This window comes from Lingula anatina, chromosome 5 (assembly GCF_051362555.1).
Source record: "Lingula anatina isolate TDL-2025a chromosome 5, LinAna3.0, whole genome shotgun sequence".
NCBI classification, from domain to species: Eukaryota; Metazoa; Brachiopoda; class Lingulata; order Lingulida; family Lingulidae; genus Lingula; species Lingula anatina.
This window is the reverse complement of record NC_141771.1, coordinates 18,488,155-18,507,200: the sequence shown is the minus strand read 5'-3', so window position 1 is coordinate 18,507,200 and position 19,046 is coordinate 18,488,155. Positions and strand designations below refer to the sequence as shown.

Here is a 19,046-nt window from a genome sequence, read left to right as displayed (position 1 = left end):
TGCGAAAATGTAAAATATCAAGTAATTAATTTAAGATAGGATATTGAAACACTTTTACAAGAATTTGGCCTAGTGGTATGTCGAGCTGTCAAAATAGCATAAATTTCTACAGTCTGTAAGGTAGGCCAGTCTAAAATTTAGGCCCCATCTAAAATGCTTACAGGTGGGTGCGTCTCTAAATTGTGTTTGCTGCGCCACAGTTGTGACATCCGGGCACCGCTTTCCTACCCACAAGTCACTGCGGTGTCACGTGACGCTCCACAAGCCGGTCCGCCATGATGCAGGCAGTAGGACGTTGTTGCAAAAGGGTCTTAGCCGCCTCTAAGGCGAATATTATTCAACAAAAACTAACAGACACTGCAACAAAAGCTGCTTCCGGTCATCTAGTATCACGTAAGTTTGCATCCATATGTTGTCTAAGTGGAAACGCTTGAAAATTGTTTGATGAAGCGCGTCCGCCAAGTTCACATGCTCTCCCCTTCTTACCTGGCAAATAGATTTATGCTAAACGATAATATGTTTACGTGTTCAGAGTTGAATTCTTATTTGTCAGTGACACCAAGATATAAAATGTATCGAGATTCTACGAAATATTTTCTGCAAAACCGATGCCAATGCATGTGACGAAGGCATAATTAATTAGAATCTAAATTCAAAACGGGAGATAGAGCTTGACTGTTTCTCGTGCTTGCTCAGATTTCATGCAGTAAAATGATATTGTTAAAAAAATGTCTCCACACAATGCAAAAGCGCAAGAGTAAAAACGCCTATGTTTTTCAAATTCCTTATCATTTTCTGATAAACTGCAGTTTAATATAGTGAACTGGTCATAATTTAAATACCCTTCTAGATTACATACAAGTAAGGAAGAAGGGAAGGTGATTCATACATTTGGAGCAAATAAACAGTCAAAATCCATGTTTCTCAAAATATCCACACAAAAAATCAACAATTTGTATGAGACTTTCATTCAGATGAAAAGTAAAGTGGCATCTCACCTTTAAATGATTGTTTTTCAGGACGTAACTATGCAGCGGAAGCTGCGGCAAAAGCCGCTCAGTCGGCTCTCCCAAAGGGAAAGATTGTGGCAGTTATTGGTGCCGTCGTAGATGTACAGTTTTCAGAGGGACTGCCTCCTATTCTAAATGCCTTGGAGGTCACTGGGAGGAGTAGCAGACTAGTTTTAGAAGTATCACAACATCTAGGTTAGTGAACATCTCACTTTTAAGCATTTTACGGTGATGTGAATTTATTTTGCTTATGTTATCCTGAAAAATGACAGTTATTTTTAGTTTTCTCACCTTAAAAGGTTAAGTACAAAATCACAGGAGTATATGAGTAAAATTACGAGTAAATTCAAAATGTTAAGAACTTAAATGTTGTTAAATATGGACAGTTTAAAATTAAGCCATGTAGAAAATTAAAGGATCTTATATATTCGTGACAAATAATGTATCATGAAGTATTTACATTTGAGAAATACTTGATGGGCAACTTCAATTCTGCAGGTGAAAACACTGTGAGAACAATAGCCATGGACGGTACAGAAGGGTTGGTCCGAGGCCAGGAGGTAGTGGACACAGGGAACCCCATCAGTATACCCGTGGGACCACAGACCCTAGGCCGTATTATGAACGTCATTGGAGAACCCATAGATGAGAGAGGGCCCATTGGTTCCAAAAAGTGAGTTCACTACTCTATTTACTTGAACCAGATATGGTATTGTTTTGGCATGAGTTGAAAATAAGGGTGGTAGGTTCAATGAAGTTGGCTGTATGGTACCAATTGAAAATACTGTGCCAAAAATTCAGCTTTGTGTTTGAGTCGAGGTTTAACAACACGAGCATGCAAAAACATTTTGATTCAATTTTTATTATCCAGTAGTTGAAGTTTCTGCTTGTAGAATTTCATCTCAGAGTGGGGTCATATTATAAATGTTGATTTCAGTATCTTTTTAATTTTTCATCATAATTTTTTCAGAATAGTGTTCTTTTTATTAATGTGAACTGTTTATTTAAAGGTTTGCCCCCATCCACGCTGAAGCCCCAGAGTTTGTAGAAATGAGTGTCAACCAGGAAATTTTGGAGACGGGCATCAAAGTGGTAGATCTTTTGGCCCCCTATGCCAAGGGTGGAAAAATTGGTAAGAGTGGCACAGGACATGTGTCCAGTCTTTTCTGTTGTAGAATTCTTTGCATTGTGAGGACAAAACACTTCATTTTTATACAAAAAAAGGTTAATTAGTCGATAGGATATGATATAAAATTTGATTGTTTGGTGCTGAAATAAATTAAGGTGATCAGAGTTTTTTCTTCTGATTTGTATTCATGCCAGTGATGAAAACATTATAACACAGAAACATGGGTGTTGATACCATTACTTCGCTTAGTGATTGAGGCATGAATTTTGTTATTGATTTAAGATCTGTGGGGATGATTATCAAATTCAGTAGCAAGTTATATTTTAAAACCAGAAGTGCCTTTGTCTTACCTCAGAGAAGAGGGTACTGTTCTCACTAAAATGTATTTCATGGAAAACCTGTCAAATGTAGAAATTTGGAATTGGTTGCCAAGTTTAACAGAGACATTGAAAGAAAAAGATCATGACGATTTATACAAGGTCATAAGCTGATTTTTTTAAACTTGATAATAGTTGTTAATAAGAACCATTCTGTTAATAATGGGAAACTATATTACTATTATTAGAATGATGTATCTTTAGTGAGTTTTGTCTCGTGTGCTGCAGGTCTGTTCGGGGGCGCTGGTGTCGGCAAGACTGTGTTGATTATGGAACTGATTAACAACGTTGCCAAGGCTCACGGTGGTTACTCCGTCTTTGCTGGCGTGGGAGAGAGAACACGTGAGGGAAATGACTTGTACCATGAAATGATTGAGTCTGGTGTCATCAGCTTGAAGGATGAGTCCTCAAAGGTAAAACATTTTACTTTCTTCCCTTTTAGAAACATTGTGTAAGTGGTTTGCTTACATGTTGAACATTTTTTTTATAAGTATTAACTATTAGTTTTATAATGGGCCATGCATTTTGTCAGTTGCAAATTAGTATTATTAAAGTTCAAATGTTATCAAAATTGCATAAATTTATTAAATAAATGGACTCCAGAAATTAAGGAAAAATTGAGAAGCAACTCTTGTTTTGAAAGTTTGATTTTTCTGTTGGGAGTGTCATAAAGTTGAAGCGGAGGTTTATACAAGAATTATTCTTCTCTCCATTGCAGGTAGCTCTAGTGTATGGTCAGATGAACGAGCCCCCAGGTGCCCGTGCTCGTGTTGCTCTGACTGGACTGACGGTAGCCGAGTATTTCCGTGACGAAGAAGGACAAGATGTGTTGCTGTTTATTGATAACATCTTCAGATTTACACAAGCTGGCTCTGAGGTAAAAATGGAAAATTTGATAAAAATATAGTCTTTTTTCATCAGTTTGAGTGCATTTTAATGTTTAATCAAAAAGTAAACGATCGGGATTGCTATTATAAGAATTTATATGGCAACTGTAATTAGGCTATGTTTCAAATTCCTATGATGAGGTACATCTGGATGGATTTAAAACGTGTTACACGTCTAGTTTTTTTATCCCATCTGCTGTAGATAACCAGGTTGCTGAATTCTTTGCACTTAATCATTGATTATCATGGTAATACCAGGTGTATGATTAAATGGGTCATATCTTGGCAGCTGGAGGTAACCAGATCAATAATTTCCAGTCTTAAAAAATAAATGATAATAGCTGATAATTTGTGTAATTGCAGGTGTCAGCCCTGCTGGGGCGTATCTCATCAGCTGAAGGTTACCAGATCAATAATTCCTAGTTTTTTTTTTTTTTTTAAGAATATAATAACTGTTAATTCGTATTATTGCAGGTGTCTGCCCTGCTGGGTCGTATCCCCTCAGCTGTAGGTTACCAGCCCACCCTGGCCACTGACATGGGTACTATGCAGGAGAGAATTACGACCACAAGAAAGGGATCCATCACATCAGTACAAGTCAGTGCTTTCAAAGGGGTTTCTATATTGATGGAGCCACATTACATGTTTTGTTATATAATACATTTTGTTATAGGTGAATAATGTGAATTGGAAAATGGGGCTAATTTATCAGACTTTACTTCAAAATTATTTCCATGAGGACATGTCAGAACATTAGTGTGGTTGGTTTTTGTTGTTTGGTTTGATGATAATTATGGGGAAAATTAATGGAAAAGTAAACACCCATGATGACAGTTGCTGTGCTTTTCGTTTTAACTTTAACTTTAATCGGGTTTTGTTTACCATGTATTGTTCATGAAAGTATGGCTCATCAGATTTTGACCAAACACTTGACTATTAAATTTTTTTTAGGATCATGCATACACAGTATATGAAAGTCCACAAAATAACTTAAGTAAACAAATGAACAGACATGCAGTGTTATGGTCTCCTCTGCATGTGCTCTGATCTTCACCCATATCTGTTTTCCAGGCCATCTATGTGCCCGCTGATGATTTGACAGATCCAGCCCCTGCCACCACCTTCGCTCACTTGGACGCCACCACCGTGTTGTCCCGTGGTATCGCTGAGCTGGGTATCTACCCTGCCGTGGATCCTCTCGATTCCATCTCTCGTATTCTGGACCCCAATGTGGTCGGAGAGGAGCATTACGAAGTGGCACGTGGTGTACAGAAGGTGTTGCAGGTGAGAGAGAGAGAGAGAGAGAGAGAGAGACTTGAATGGGCGTGGATTAACTTCTTTTTCAGAATAAAATTATTTCTTGTGTTGTGCTGAAATATTTTTAATTGCTCTTTCTTTTTGAGGATTTATTTTGCCTATGATTAAAACTTACACTACAGAAATAACATGTTGATGTTATTACTTCGCTTAGTGGATGAGGCAAAAGAATATACATATTAGATTTGCATCTCTTTGTTTATCTTTAAACAAAAAACAAAAAAAAAAAAATGTCTTCCACAATGTAAATTTATAGAAGGAAATTCTTTGAAATGTGATTGACTTCAACAATATTATATCCACTTTGCAGGACTACAAATCACTGCAAGATATCATTGCCATCCTGGGTATGGACGAGTTGTCAGAGGAGGACAAGCTGACCGTGTCTCGCGCCCGTAAGATGCAGAAGTTCCTGTCGCAGCCCTTCCAAGTGGCCGAGGTGTTCACTGGCACGGAGGGAAAACTAGTGCCTCTCAGTGAAACAATCAAAGGATTTAAACAGGTTCTCAACGGTAGGTGGAGTTGATGTGATTGTATGTCTGTTGGAATTCTTTTTTTTTTTCCTTTTAATGCAATTATGCTGAAGTAGCTCAGACTTTGTTCTTTTTCCTAATTGTTCTTATGACTTGTTAGTTAAATGTACTCTCACCTATGTGTACAGAGGCTTGATGTTTGGTGTGAAAGTTCAAATTATATTGAATTAAATGGAAGCATCACTACACAATAGAGTAGAAACAAAACTGTAGAAAGAATATTGAAGTATTTCAGGGGGTGAGCTGTTGCAAATTTTGCTGTTACAGAATTAGAGACAGCCTATTTCAGTTGGTCATTGACAAGTCTCTCTTTCTTTACAGGTGAGCTTGACCACATCCCAGAGGTAGCCTTTTACATGACCGGCACAGTGGACGAGGTGTTGGTCAGAGCTGATGAACTGGCCGAGGAACAGGCCGCAAATTAACCTGCAATTATACCATAGGACTTAAAACAATACATCTAGGTTACTTATTGTTTCATATAGTATTCCACGATGAAAATTAGAAATTGTTCAGTGAAAAAAATGTGGGAATTGTATTATAAAGATGGACAGCAGCACTGAAAGATTTACTTGTTTCATTGATTGTAAAAGAAGGACACAGCTTGAATATTTTTTGCACAAGGATTTGATTTGGTTGGACAGAGGTTAATGAGAGGGACACGAGTGGCAGTTTTCATCTAGGGAATGGGAAATCATACCTAAAGTGGAAGTTTTTTCTGCAAGAAATGTTCAGTCCTGTTATATCGACTTATGATTTTGAGGCATCCTAGAGGAAAACTGCCCACACTGAAAGCAAGACAGAAATGCAGTGAATTATAGAAACTTTTGGTATTTTTTAGAAAATTGTAAAATAGTTTTTTTTTTTCCTAAGCGGCACTCGGTTTGCCAAAGGCGGTCTGAAGTTTCTGTTAATTTAATATCCAGTCTCTTAGACACCCTGGTCTTGTCTGTGTGTGTTTTATTAAAGCCAGCCAGATGCTGCCATTGTTTTGTGATGGATTGTGAGTTGGACAAAGTATTCAATAAAGTTTCTTGTCCAGAAAAAAAAAATCTTTCATGTTGAATCATATTTAAATTAATGGGATTCTTGGCAGACATTTAAACTAATATAATTCCAATTTTGTCCTGGTATTTACATCTACTTTTATGAGGCCCACCTATTCAATGCAGAAACTTGGAAATTCTCAGTCAGAAGCTGGTTTAAATGCCCCTTCTTGAGCAAGGCCACTATTTCACTAGATACTGGAGCTTGTAGCCTGCTTTTTACAATCATGTTAGTTTGTTGAATAGGGCACAACTCCCAACAAAGAGAATCCTTGAACATTGCCATTCTTTTTATTTGCTAATGACAAGATCAACAAATTGTTTAGATTCTTTTAGAACGTGCAAATAGATCATGTGCCATATTCCATTTACTAGATATCAGCAAATGTGACGTGACAGCACATATATATGAATGACTTCATAATTAATGTAACAGTTTTGTAATATGTTGTCTCATTAAACATATGCAACTAAATGCAGTATAGTTGGTCTGGATAACCAACATAGGAAGGCACACTCAAACTAGACTTGACCCCTTTTAAAAAACTTGATTGTTTTGTCAAGCTAAAAATGGGCAAGTGTGTATAAAAAAAAAAAAAAGAAAAGAAAAATAACCATAAAAAAGAAACTTTTGCATACTAACATTTAGAATGCCTTTCCTTAACATTACAACATCTAACTTTAAAGGCACAAAGTACACGGCATATCATCTACAGTGACTGTAGAAAATATCTAGCAGGACTGTTTTGCATGTTCATGAAATTGTTATGATTGAACGGATGAACATTCTTTTAAATATAATAAGGCAGCAGTGCAAATATGGTACCATAAATAGTACTGTATCTGTTTATAGAAAAACAGTATAATAATAATACGTATAAAATGTAATTTGAAAAAAATATATGAAGAGCAAATTATGCATGCGTCATAGGTCCAATAAGAATTAGGTATCTTGCAATATGAAAGATGACTTAACATGAAAATCACAAATTTTTATGGAAGGATGACACCATCAACCATTCACTGAAGATGTTGATGTGAAAGGTGTTTGTTTCTTGGTATGTCCTGTCTACTTTAAGATTGACAATCAGTATTTACAATCATTAACATTAGGCACTGTACATGAGAGACCATTTCCCTTCTAGAACAGGAAATAAGCCTTTCTGGAATAGGCTGCTGACTATAGAATTCTCATTCAATACAAACAGCTGTCTCAAGTCATTAACAAAACTACCAACAGCAAAGAGCAAAGATTTCCTTTTTCATTCCATCACATTTCTCAGCTTTAGTCCTATTTCTCCCTCTTTCTAACAAATACCATCATCACTTGAAAAAATTCTTGTGAGCTGATAAGTGCATGTAATGACCACAAGTTCATTAGTTTTGTCATCCCATTAAATGTCTCAGCTTTGCATTGAGTTCTCTCTCTTTCTGCAGAAGTGAGCTGGAATGTTTCTTGTAGGCTTCAAACTCCTGAAGAAAAGAAAAAATAATTAAATATAAAAAATAACAGGATAAGTTCAACAGCATATTCAAAGATCTTCAAAATGTCAAGGCTTAACCTAATAGCTACAAATAAGACTATTTAAGGTTTTTAACTTAGCAATCCTCTGCCTTTCTTTTCTGATAACCAAGACCAAATTCCTCACACTTATAGTAAATTCTTACATAATTATTTTCAGGCAAATTTTACCTTTTCCAGTTCATCTCTTCTCTCCACAGCATCCTCCATTTCCTCCTGCATTTTTCTCACTCGGAGATTCGCATTCACCATGGCTGCTTCGCGCCTACATGAAAAAAAAAAAGAACCATGAAACAGTGTGCTGAGATAAAATCTGAGATATCTCTCCCAAGATAGAGAGAGGAAATTTAGCCATACACAGTGCCTGCCCCCATCCCTTATTTTTACATGGGACCTGTATGACTCCAACATAATCACTGTAGCCTTCTACTTGTAATAGACTGAATTCTGCTGATTAACACAGAGGGTTCTAACTTTAAGACTAACATTTTTAGCCTTTTTTGACTCAAGGTGGTCTCAACTGTTAAAACACTTGTAGTTCACTTCAACAAATAATTGTGGTTGTTTTTATTTTAAATATTATAATATTTTACACTGATAATCACTTGATTTTAGTAGACCAATATATACATGTACATTGTTTGTATACTGAATTGAATTATGTCACAATTTTAAGTTTTCAAAGTTGAGACCAACTTTAAGTCTTAATTCTTTTGGTTAAGGCAGCCGTGGGTATTTAACAACTTACTCAAACTTTGCCTCCATATCCTGCACTGCTTTCTCCAGTTCTTCAATTTTCTTCTGCAACTTTTTGTTTTCAGACTGTTCTTTCTGTAAAAAGAGATGTAGAGCACACAATAAGCCATTGCCTGCTGTTATGCATAGAATTTACTTTGATGATGCATGAAAAATCCTGAAATTTCCAGGATTTTTCATTCCCTTCCTTTTCTTTTTGCTATGTAAAGGTATTAATATTTTACTTTGTTCATAAATGAAAAATTGCTGACTTTTCTTGGACTTTTTCTTCCTTCCTTTTTGCTATACAAATGTATATTTTACTCAATCCTTAACTTTGTTGATAAATGGAAAATTGCTGAAATTTCCAGAATTTTTCCCTTTCTTTCTTTCATTTTTTTTTTTTTTTTTTTTTTTTTTTTTTTTTTTTTTTTTTTTTTTTTTTTTGCTACAGAAAGGTAGAGTAACTCATTATGTGCCATTTATCTAAAAGTTGCATCCTCAGTACCTGCACAAGCTTCCCTCTCTGCATGGCAAGATCCAGCATTTCATCCTTCTCTTTCTGTAACTGCTGAATCTTCTTGTTGGCTTCAAGATCTTCACTCTTTTTACTTTCCAACTGCCCCTGTATCCTGGCATTGGCAGCTGAAGAAACATACAATATACTAGAAATAGATTTTAGTTTTTTTCTAAAATAATTAACAAAAATGCCAACATGGTAGATATCCTAATAAGTTCACGTCTACATTAATCCAAGTATGCATCATTTTAAAAATTATTACTGGTACTTAAATAAAATTAAAAGTAAAAAGTAATTTTCAACAGCTGAGAAATAATCAAGTAACTTCAGTTTCAGTACAGACCATGTGGAAACATGTACCTTTCAATCTCTCCTCTGTGTCCTGAAGCTTTTGTTGTAAATTTTTCATCTCAGACCTGTGTCTTTCTTCACTCATTTTTATCTCTTCTTGCATGGACCTGCAATAAGAAAACAAATACTGTATTTATGTACCAGTAGCTTACTGCATTGCTGAGGAAAGAGATTTTTGTTTCATTTTGATTTACGAGAGTAAATGGCTGGCTGCTAGTACACTTCTTTCAATTAAATGTCTTACTGGCACTTTTTTATTTTTGCAATGTCAGCAGTCAAAACATAAATATTATCATAACCGTTACACCAGTTGCGAGTGATTTGCACAGTGCGAATACATAACATGATGCAATAAATATATATATATATATTCTTCATCCATATTGTGACCTATCACATACAATTTTATCATTATCATATTTCCTGAACACAGAAAAAATAAATCAATATTGGTGGCAATAAAAAAAGGTATACTAGTATTTTTAATTTTTTCATATAATAAAAACACTTTAAATTTTCTCTTTCATTTGTGAAGAAATATGTAAAGCATTTGGAAGGGGGTCATTATATTGTTGATCAAAGTCTAATGCTTATTAACATGACTCAGTATTTTAACTTGGTTTGTCTTCAACACTGAATCAAGATCACACTTTCAATGTTGATTCATCCACATCAATTTCAATTGCCTATCACATCGTTAATCAGCATGTAAAGCCAAATGCAACTAACGTGAGTGATTAATCATAATAGCAGTGTGCCTACTATATTTTAATATTAAAATATATTGAGCTAGTTTACCTGTATTTATTATCAACTGCAGTATTCTGGTCCTTCTGTAGGGCAATTTTCTTATCCAGCTCATTGATGTGGTAATACTTGTGTTGAAGTTCTTTTTCTAGATCTTTTATACGCTCATCTCTGTCACTGACAGCTTTGTTAAAAAGTCTGTCATTCTCATCCCTGAGCTTTGCATTTTCCTGTCTTAAGGCATCATTCATTTTCTTATACTCATCCTTAAATTTGATCAACTCTTGATGATTGTCTGCTAGATCATTAAACCTTGCCTCGAGCATAGAGTACTTTTTCAATTCTTGGTCGATTTCAAACTTTGCATGATCTCTGAAATCTTCCAATTCGGAGCGTATCCTTTGCAAAGTCTGTATTTTCTCCGTGGCCTCGTCAGCTCGTCTTTTTAATATCATAATGAGTTGGGACTGTTCGTCTATCCTGGACCGCAGCATGGCACATTCATTTTTGTCATCCTCAGAGAGCTGTCGCAGCTTTGCAAGGTTGGCTTGCATGTCTCCATTATCCTTGAATAATAATAATAATAATAATAATAATAATATGAAAAAAACATACTACCGGTAGATTCCCTCTACTACTAGTATTTAAACAAAAACATCAAAAGTTACAAATATATTTTATCTGACTGGTTTATGCAGTCTGCAATGTTATTAACCACTGGTCTGCTGGCCAATGCCAGTAAAAATTTGGATAGAGCCAATAAAAATTTTGAAAAAAACATCAGTTTTTGGCCCAACTGGGCCAGTGGATTTTTTCAGCTGTAAGATGTACTCCAATTCAATTGATAAATGATGAAGTCTTTTTTTAATGACCTTTTGAAAACCCCATGTTTTTGCTCTTATTTGTAATAAGAAACCTCCATGTGTTAATATATTCTTCTTATTATTTTTTAATTATTATTATATCTTTTGATATTCAATTAACTGCTAAAAACATATAAAACCCCAGCCTGATGAAGATAAAGATGAGAGAACGGCTGGGTCAGGGGCAGTGATTGAGTAAACGGTAGCAAAACGAAATTCAAACTCGGCAGTCAAAAGTATATGGGTATTTCTCACCTGTTTACTCGACTCAACCATCTGCTTGAGGTCCTTTGGATTTCTGGCCATTATCACGTAATTCCTATCTGCCACATACCACCGTCAAAACACACATAAACTTAACAACCCGAAAGAGAGTAACGTGCTTGAAGTTACTGTATTTCATATCACGGTTGTTTATCGGTTACTTCCGGTGTACTGCGCATGCGTACTTAGCCACATAAATTAAAATGAGCCATTCGTAGTAAAACGAAGCTGATCCGATTAATTACATCTTTCGATTCTCGGAACCTAAATTAATTCATGTGCGGGTTTTTGTTTTTAAATGAGGTACAACGAAAATTCTCTCTACGAATTATGATTTCCAACTGACAAGAAGAAAACATTTGTTGTTTTTGATAATGTGTAAAAAAAAAAACTTCCAGATCATTGACAAGAAACCGGTGTTTCTCTAATATAGGCCTACTGAATTAATTGTGGTCCTTTCACAGGTCAACAAAACGAAATCTCTAAATAAGGCTAAATGGCATATTTTTTTAATAGCTGCAGCATTGATATAATAGGGCCTATTGAATTTACAAAAATAAATAAATAAATAAATAAATAAAAGTACATAATAAATAAAATATAGGCCTACATATCCAGTACGCTTTTATTTCAGAGTTTATCAATTATGTATACTGGGTAGGCCTATACATGTTCTGGTACCATGCAGTACGTCAGTTTCATTATAGGCCTACACTTGGACATAATAAGAGAAGGTTCCTTTTTATGTCCAAGTTATACATGTAGGGCCTATGTACATGCATGTAGGCTACCCCATAAAACATTACCAAAAACAAAAACTATTTTAATCAAAATATACTCAAGTGATTTTGATTTGTCTGACTGCATTCCTGTTGATAAGATATTTATATTAATGACAGTCCAGAAATTAAAATTTTAATGATAATTAAGAGTACTGGTACGGTATATACATGTACAGTATAACATGTAGGGCCTTTGTCATGTATCACTATATATAGAAACCTGTTTAATCTCCATTTGTTAATTTATTATTATTTTTTAAATTAATTAATTAATTTATTTTAATTGGATCTGGGCCAGTGAATTTTGGTCCAGGCCAGTAGATTCTCAGATCCTGGTGGCCTGTACATTGAAAAGTATATATATATAGGATTTAGGATATTAATAAAAAAAACCCCAATACATGACAGGGGCGGATCCAGGATTATTTGAAGGGGGGGGGGGGGGGGGTCCGCGGATGTAAAACCCCCCCCCCCCCCTCCTTGGCATGGGCTTCGTGGCCTGCAGAGTGGCCCCGAAAAATGTTGGTAATTGAAAGGGCGAAAGGTGCCATTTGGTACGGTTTAGAACTATGATTCAGCTTGTCAAAGTTGTAATGACATATCGTAAATTGCGGTCAGATTATTTAAGACAATTATAGTCAACTCTGCGGTGGTTTCTCGCTAAAGTGCAATTACTGAAACAGCTGAACTGTCTCACTCGTCTCTTAGAGCAGCTAAGGGAGCATTCACAACGAGTAGAGCCGAGGTCTAGTAAGGCCGCGACCTTAATATGGCGGACCTACATAAAAGGAAGACCGCTAATCCTGTTAATATCCTCACCACGCGGCGTCCCTGCAGGAGCACAGTAATTAAATCTCAGCTCAATTCAACCGGTCGAGGGACAACGCGTGGGTGCGGGGGGGGGGGGGGGGGGGCGTGTGAGAGGCGGAGAGACCATTAAAAGATTAGCGGTCCGCCCTATTTAGGTCGCGGCCTTACTAGACCTCGGCTCTTCTCGATGTGAATGCTTCCTACGAGGTAATTAAGCCGAACGCACAAGAAAGCTATATCGATTTTATTTGAATTACTTGGCCATGGATTCCAAATTGTAATCATCCAGTGTGCAGCTGTTGTCAATGTCATAAATATACCGTTGGATTGCAAAATCAAACAATTAACCGAATCCCTTAATAATTTTCAGTTTGTCTAATACAAAATACATTTCTGCGCTGAGACTTTTAATTTATCCCTAATAAAAAACACTTGTACTTATAACTGTCCATTTTGTAGTTAATTGAATTTGAGTTAAGATTTGCTGTCTTTGCCATTAATGAAACGATATAGCTTTTTTTCTATACAACATGAAACATTTACAACTTTAGTCATTCACAACGTTTAAAACAGTCTTCGAATTCCAGAACGTTAAATCGTATATAAAATGACTTGTCAAATTGCACGAGGTACTAATTTTAAGCCTAGATTACATTTGTCATGCGATGTCCGTACATTACATATACCCCCCCCCCCCCCCCTCCCCGTACTTCCCGTAAATCCCTTTTCGTGTGGCGCATGGGCGGAGTCAATCGCTGGCCGTGCGAAATGGTGAGCGTACGGTGCACGTACTGGGTATACCGATAGGCCCCTACTGCCCGTTACTTCATTTTCGTGCGGCGTCTGGGCAAAGGAAGGCGGTGGCCGTGCGAAATCGTGGGGATTCACGGCAATCATAGGCTGTCCGATTTTGTCAAGCTACAACTTTCGAAAAAATTTTGAAATAATTTAGGGGACACATTATCATTATATCGTTGTTCACATTTCACAGTTCCGTGCGGCCATTGTTAGGTGGACTTGCCGTGTTCGTGATGATGATTGAACCTAATGTTGGACTGTTTCCCTTCCAGCTTTGGTGGTTTTTGGAGGCAAAATAATAGTAAAGATGTTTTAGAAAACTTAAGTGTTAACCACATGCAGAATGTTACCTTATACCCCCTTTACACTGGACGGCGTCCTTTCTGCGTCCTCTCTGCGACCATGAAATTGGTATCGCTGTGGTCTTAATAAGGAGGCACGAGCATTGATTTTGTATCAGAATGAATGCTCAATGATCGGCCAGTTGTCGGCACGTAAATTATTATGATTTTTTAACTCTCAAATGGGGCCGTACTGCTGGACGCAGAAAGGACGCCGTCCAGTGTAAAGGGGGCTTTATTCTGGGTGCTAAAAATCGTAGGGTACTGCGCCGACAACGCTGCGATCTTCAAGAAAGCAGCTTACGGCAACTGCACTGAGACTGAACGAATATTCCGTGCCCTCACTTTCCTTTTTTCGAAAAACTTTTTTTCCCTACTTGATCCCAAGCATAATGCTGGAGAATTAAATGGCACTGGCGTCCTCACGTAATGTAAACATATTTACCCAAGCCAGTTCCAACGTGCGTTGTCAGAAAAAAAACACGGAAAATTGTACGTGACCTTTGCAAATGTAATCTAGGCCTTAACATCAACAAACGATAAATCCTTTAAAATATTGTGTGCAATCATATCATGTTCTTCTCCTACTGTAGTTAATTATGGTCATATAAATTGGTCAGTTTCTGCAATATTTAATAACATGTAACCTCCCTTTTTGCAAATTGTCAACCTTTACACCAATACAACGTCGAATTTTTATGTATTAAATTGATTAGGTGCGGATCCAGGATTATTTGAAGGGGGAACCGCAGATGCGAAGTCGACCCCCCCCCCCTTTTGGCGTGGGGTTCGGACCCGCTGAAGGGCTCCGAAAATTCTTGGTATTTTAGAGGGCGAACGGTGCCATTTGGTACGGTTTAGAACTATGACTCAGCTTCTCAAAGTTCTAATTTCACAAGGGGACCATTGGTGTGATTTTTTTCAGAAATCGAAGGGGGGTCAGGACCTCCCTGGCACCCACCCCCTAAATCCGCCACTGATTGATGATAATATCACTCAATCAAGGATATGTTTGTTACACGTGCAAATAATGTGCTATCATAGATCAATATACTACAATAACTACATGCATGTATATTACCAGACATGCGCCACAAGACCTGTTACTGTTTAAACAGTGAATCAAATGAATCAAAAAGAGAACCGCAGTTAATCCTTTACCCTCTACCAGGACCACAGATTGATTTTTCACTAGAAATTCACAGATATGTCTCTGGCTAAGGCTCCGTTCACAGGAAAAGTCTATTTTCTAAAAATCTATTTTCTATTCGCGGTATCTTGTGATCACGGTCTGTGCCCTGAATACCCCGCGGCGTAATTACTGGCAGCGCGAGCCAGTTACTTCCAAAGCTGTAATTAATGCTCGGCTGCGCTCGGAGTGATCACAAGATACCGCGAATAGAAAATAGATTTTTAGAAAATAGACTTTCCATGTGAACGGAATCTTATTCAATGTACTTTCCTGTATTGTCCAGCAAGACGTCAGGTAGGGCCTTTGATATAAAGGCTTCGTTCACATGGCCAGTTACTTATAGTAACTTATAGTAACTAGCTCGCGCTGCCAGTAATTACGCCGCGGGATATTCAGGGCACAGACCGTGATCATAAGACATACCGCGAATAGAAAATAGAATTTAGAAAATAGACATTGCATGTGAATGAAGCCAAAGAGATGCATGGCCTCTTGTAAAGAGCTCTAACCTGCTGTATGCATTATTCTAACTGAATACAGAATACGGACACAGTGTGTTGATAAACCAAACTAAAAAAACAATCAAAGAGCGCAAGCCTCCGTCAAGACAGTTCAATAATCATGATTAATTAATCAAATAAAGGACAGCCACCAAAATGTAATCGCTTCTTAGCGGGTCCATTTCTGACTTATCCTAAAATGTTAATCATAATGGGCCCACAACTTTATGAGTTAGGCTGTTAACTTGAAAACAAACCAAGGGCAGAAACGGAAACTTGTTGGCGGGGGTCATGACGTCCACAGAATGATTTTGCTGAATAGTAAAAATGTATCTGTTTTTAGAACCTAAAAAAAAAAAAAAAAAAAAAAAAAAAAAAAAAAAAAAAAAAAAAACCTTAGATATACATCTATGGATTGATTAGTCAAGGTAGTGCCCAATCCTATATCATTCTTTATACGGTCTTACCCATAGATATCCCACACCGCTGCCACCAGCGCCATTAACAACCAAACTCTAATATTACCAACAGGTACATTTCCTCGGCTCTGCCTCGGGGTTGAGAGCGTGGACGCTCCATGAAATGGCGTCACGGAGCTGTGGTTCGTGGGGTTCTTCGTACAGGTGGAGAACGATCCTGTACGTATACCCACTGGCCGTCCGGATATCTCCAACTGCGCGTTTTGCAGAGCATTTTCCATCCATGCTTGTGCTTGGTCGAAAACGTTGCGACCTTCCTCGTAGTGCGCTAGACTCACTCGAAGAGTGACCATTGTGTCAACGACAAAAGTGATGGACGTGTTATCCGCGCCGTGTTTCTGACCACACTTATTAATACGTGCCTGAACAGCTCTCAGTACAGCTACCAATCGAGCATCTCCTCGGATATCTCTACAGCTATCTCTGGGTGTTGGAACCCAGCCACACGGTTCAAAATGTAAGGAAACGATCGACCGTATTACAGTGACATTGTACATAAGGGGGCGGCAGTCCTGGAGGCCAGGAACAAAACCAGGGGGGCACACTATCTGCTGGTTTACAGGCTGAAAAAAGGCACGTGTGCGGATGTACATTGTATATATATATATATATACATGCATGGTTTTACGCCGTACGGCTCAGGGCAGCAGTTAACATCCATAAAGTCGAGAAAAAATCTTATGACAATAATTGCATCAGAATATTAACGTGACAAATGCAGGAAAAGATTAATGAAGTAATAATTTACAATCTTTTATCTAAATGCAATTTTCATCATCATCCTCATTATTTATAATTATTGCTGTTCTTTTTCTCACCCTAGTCATGACGTCATCACTCTGTTCCTGGTCTTGGTCTCCCAGGTACAATAGGGCGCGGAGAGAAAGACCGAAATATCTTTCCGGTGGCGGTGCGAAATTCTGATCTGAATATAACATTTAATTTTAATTAGTTAGTGAGCATGTAAGCTTGGCAAACAAGAAAAGCTACGTGTTCTTCAATCGGCCTAGTTGTTGTAGTTCACATAACTAGATTTATTTGCTTTACAACCGCGTTTAGATTCAAATATCGTACCAGCTGGATTGCGCCAATGCTGAGGGGTATTCTCGCTAAAATGCATTCAGTGTAATCATCTTGTCTGACACGCCTCCTTGAGTAGCTATTCAATTAGTTAATTACCCTCTACCAACATAAAAAAAGGCTTTTAGACATTTTAAAAAGCTGTTTTTTTTTTTAATCTGCCATTTGTGACCTAAGATATGCTCACATTTACAGGCGAATTTTAAGTCAATGTTTTTGCCACAAAACCTGACCAAAGGCCACCGTAAGATTTAAAATATTATAACCAATACAGATGCCAAAGGTCATCGTTTCATGCCTTTTTTGAGTGATTGAGTCGATTTAACCCTTGACATGTCGATTTTATTTTTGTCGTATGAGAAACTATTAAAAGTTTAAATCCAAGCTCGTTTACGTGTAACTTAAAGAGATCTTCGATCTAAACACTGACTGTTTTTATATAAAAGTGTTACACATTACGCTCAATCCCAAGCTGCAAAAGCTAATATACCTTATATTAGAGTGCTAATAACTTTCTTCATATCTCCACAAAAAACGCAATTTTCTCAGTAATTCATGGCAGTTTTCCGTCAACATGAAATCAATGCTTGCTTTTTCCGGATTATAAATAAAAACTTATTTGAACTGAAATTCGACCTACCTATGTAATGTCCACAAAAATAAATTGATTCAAAAGATATCGCACAGCAAAAAATGAATCTTGGCAATATCAATTACATTTAGCCATTTTCTTTGTGATATTATTGGCAAAATTGAATTAAACCATTTATCTAGGGAAAACATGCCAAAACTACGCCTCAAGAAAACAAAAATGACATTCTCATCAAGCGTATTTTATTTCTAAGGTTCCACAATCCTGCTCGCCGAGGTTACGAGGGAGGCAAGTAAGCTTAATGAAAATTATTCACGCCTAGAATGTACAGTTCTAATTGATCACATATGACGTTTCTTATATATTTAAACATACCACTCACCTTCACAGAGTAGAAAATCACCCAGATAACACACCATACAGTGGAAGTTCTTGTGACTGATATCAACACCGCCAAAGACAACGGGGTTGTTGTACGCCATACAGGCATCTCGTAAAGCTGAGTGCAGGGGGAGTGGACGAGGTACACGACGCACGCTTCCATTGATAAAACTGAACTTGCAAGGACCGAAGGCATCGTCCCCAACTTCCCTGAAGCACGTTCGTAAATGCCATTCCGGTTTTGGCTCGAAAATGACATTACTTCCGCCATCGTCAAGTTTTTTTAACACGCAATCCGAGGAGCTGCAATTTGCAAAGAAGTCAAATGGTACGTTCTTAGTGGAATAGACGACGAGTTCCCACGGTTCCCCGCCTTCCTTGATACCATTACAGGTTGCACAGTACTTGTTTCTGAAAGTTATCATTGTATCTGGGTCGGTGACTGGCTGGTACAAGAGCGCGTCCTCTGTGAGGCTAGTATTTGAGGTATCAATGCACTTCATACGACTTTCCTCTTCCAGCCAAGACGTCGGACACTGGTCCACCATCCAAAACATTAGTCCAAAATTATCCACAAAGGGTAATGTGGTTTGTCGGTTTTTTCGATGTAATGTTGGACTTCTTCTACAGGAGCTTTTATGTGCCAGGGAGATAGACACAGGGTCGACTTGTTTTTTCCCCCGTATCAAAGAAAATGTTTTGTTAGGGGATGGAGTCGAGGTGGTGCTGTCACTTTGAGAATCTGTTGCGTTGGTTCCAGAAACCGTTGCAGATTGCATTGTGTCGTGTG

At 37.5% G+C, this 19,046-nt stretch overlaps 2 protein-coding genes across 2 annotated transcripts; one reads left to right on the top strand and one right to left on the bottom strand.

Moving 5' to 3' along the window:
- Nucleotides 1-205: 205 nt before the first annotated feature.
- On the top strand, nt 206-6,305 carry LOC106171290 (ATP synthase F(1) complex catalytic subunit beta, mitochondrial). The gene is made up of 10 exons (XM_013551573.2): nt 206-393; nt 1,020-1,205; nt 1,509-1,683; nt 2,021-2,142; nt 2,745-2,929; nt 3,235-3,393; nt 3,878-4,000; nt 4,475-4,687; nt 5,031-5,232; nt 5,575-6,305. Exons 1-10 carry the CDS (start codon nt 276-278, stop codon nt 5,676-5,678), a joined length of 1,587 nt encoding a protein of 528 aa, XP_013407027.1. The 5' UTR covers nt 206-275; the 3' UTR covers nt 5,679-6,305.
- Nucleotides 6,306-6,568: 263 nt separating this feature from the next.
- Nucleotides 6,569-11,510, bottom strand: LOC106171291 (coiled-coil domain-containing protein 89). Its single transcript, XM_087013305.1, has 7 exons — nt 11,293-11,510; nt 10,226-10,740; nt 9,437-9,534; nt 9,065-9,201; nt 8,570-8,652; nt 7,993-8,086; nt 6,569-7,772 (listed from the first exon to the last, which is right to left on the bottom strand). Exons 1-7 carry the CDS (start codon nt 11,341-11,343, stop codon nt 7,686-7,688), a joined length of 1,065 nt encoding a protein of 354 aa, XP_086869431.1. The 5' UTR covers nt 11,344-11,510; the 3' UTR covers nt 6,569-7,685.
- Between the last annotated feature and the right edge of the window lie 7,536 nt (nt 11,511-19,046).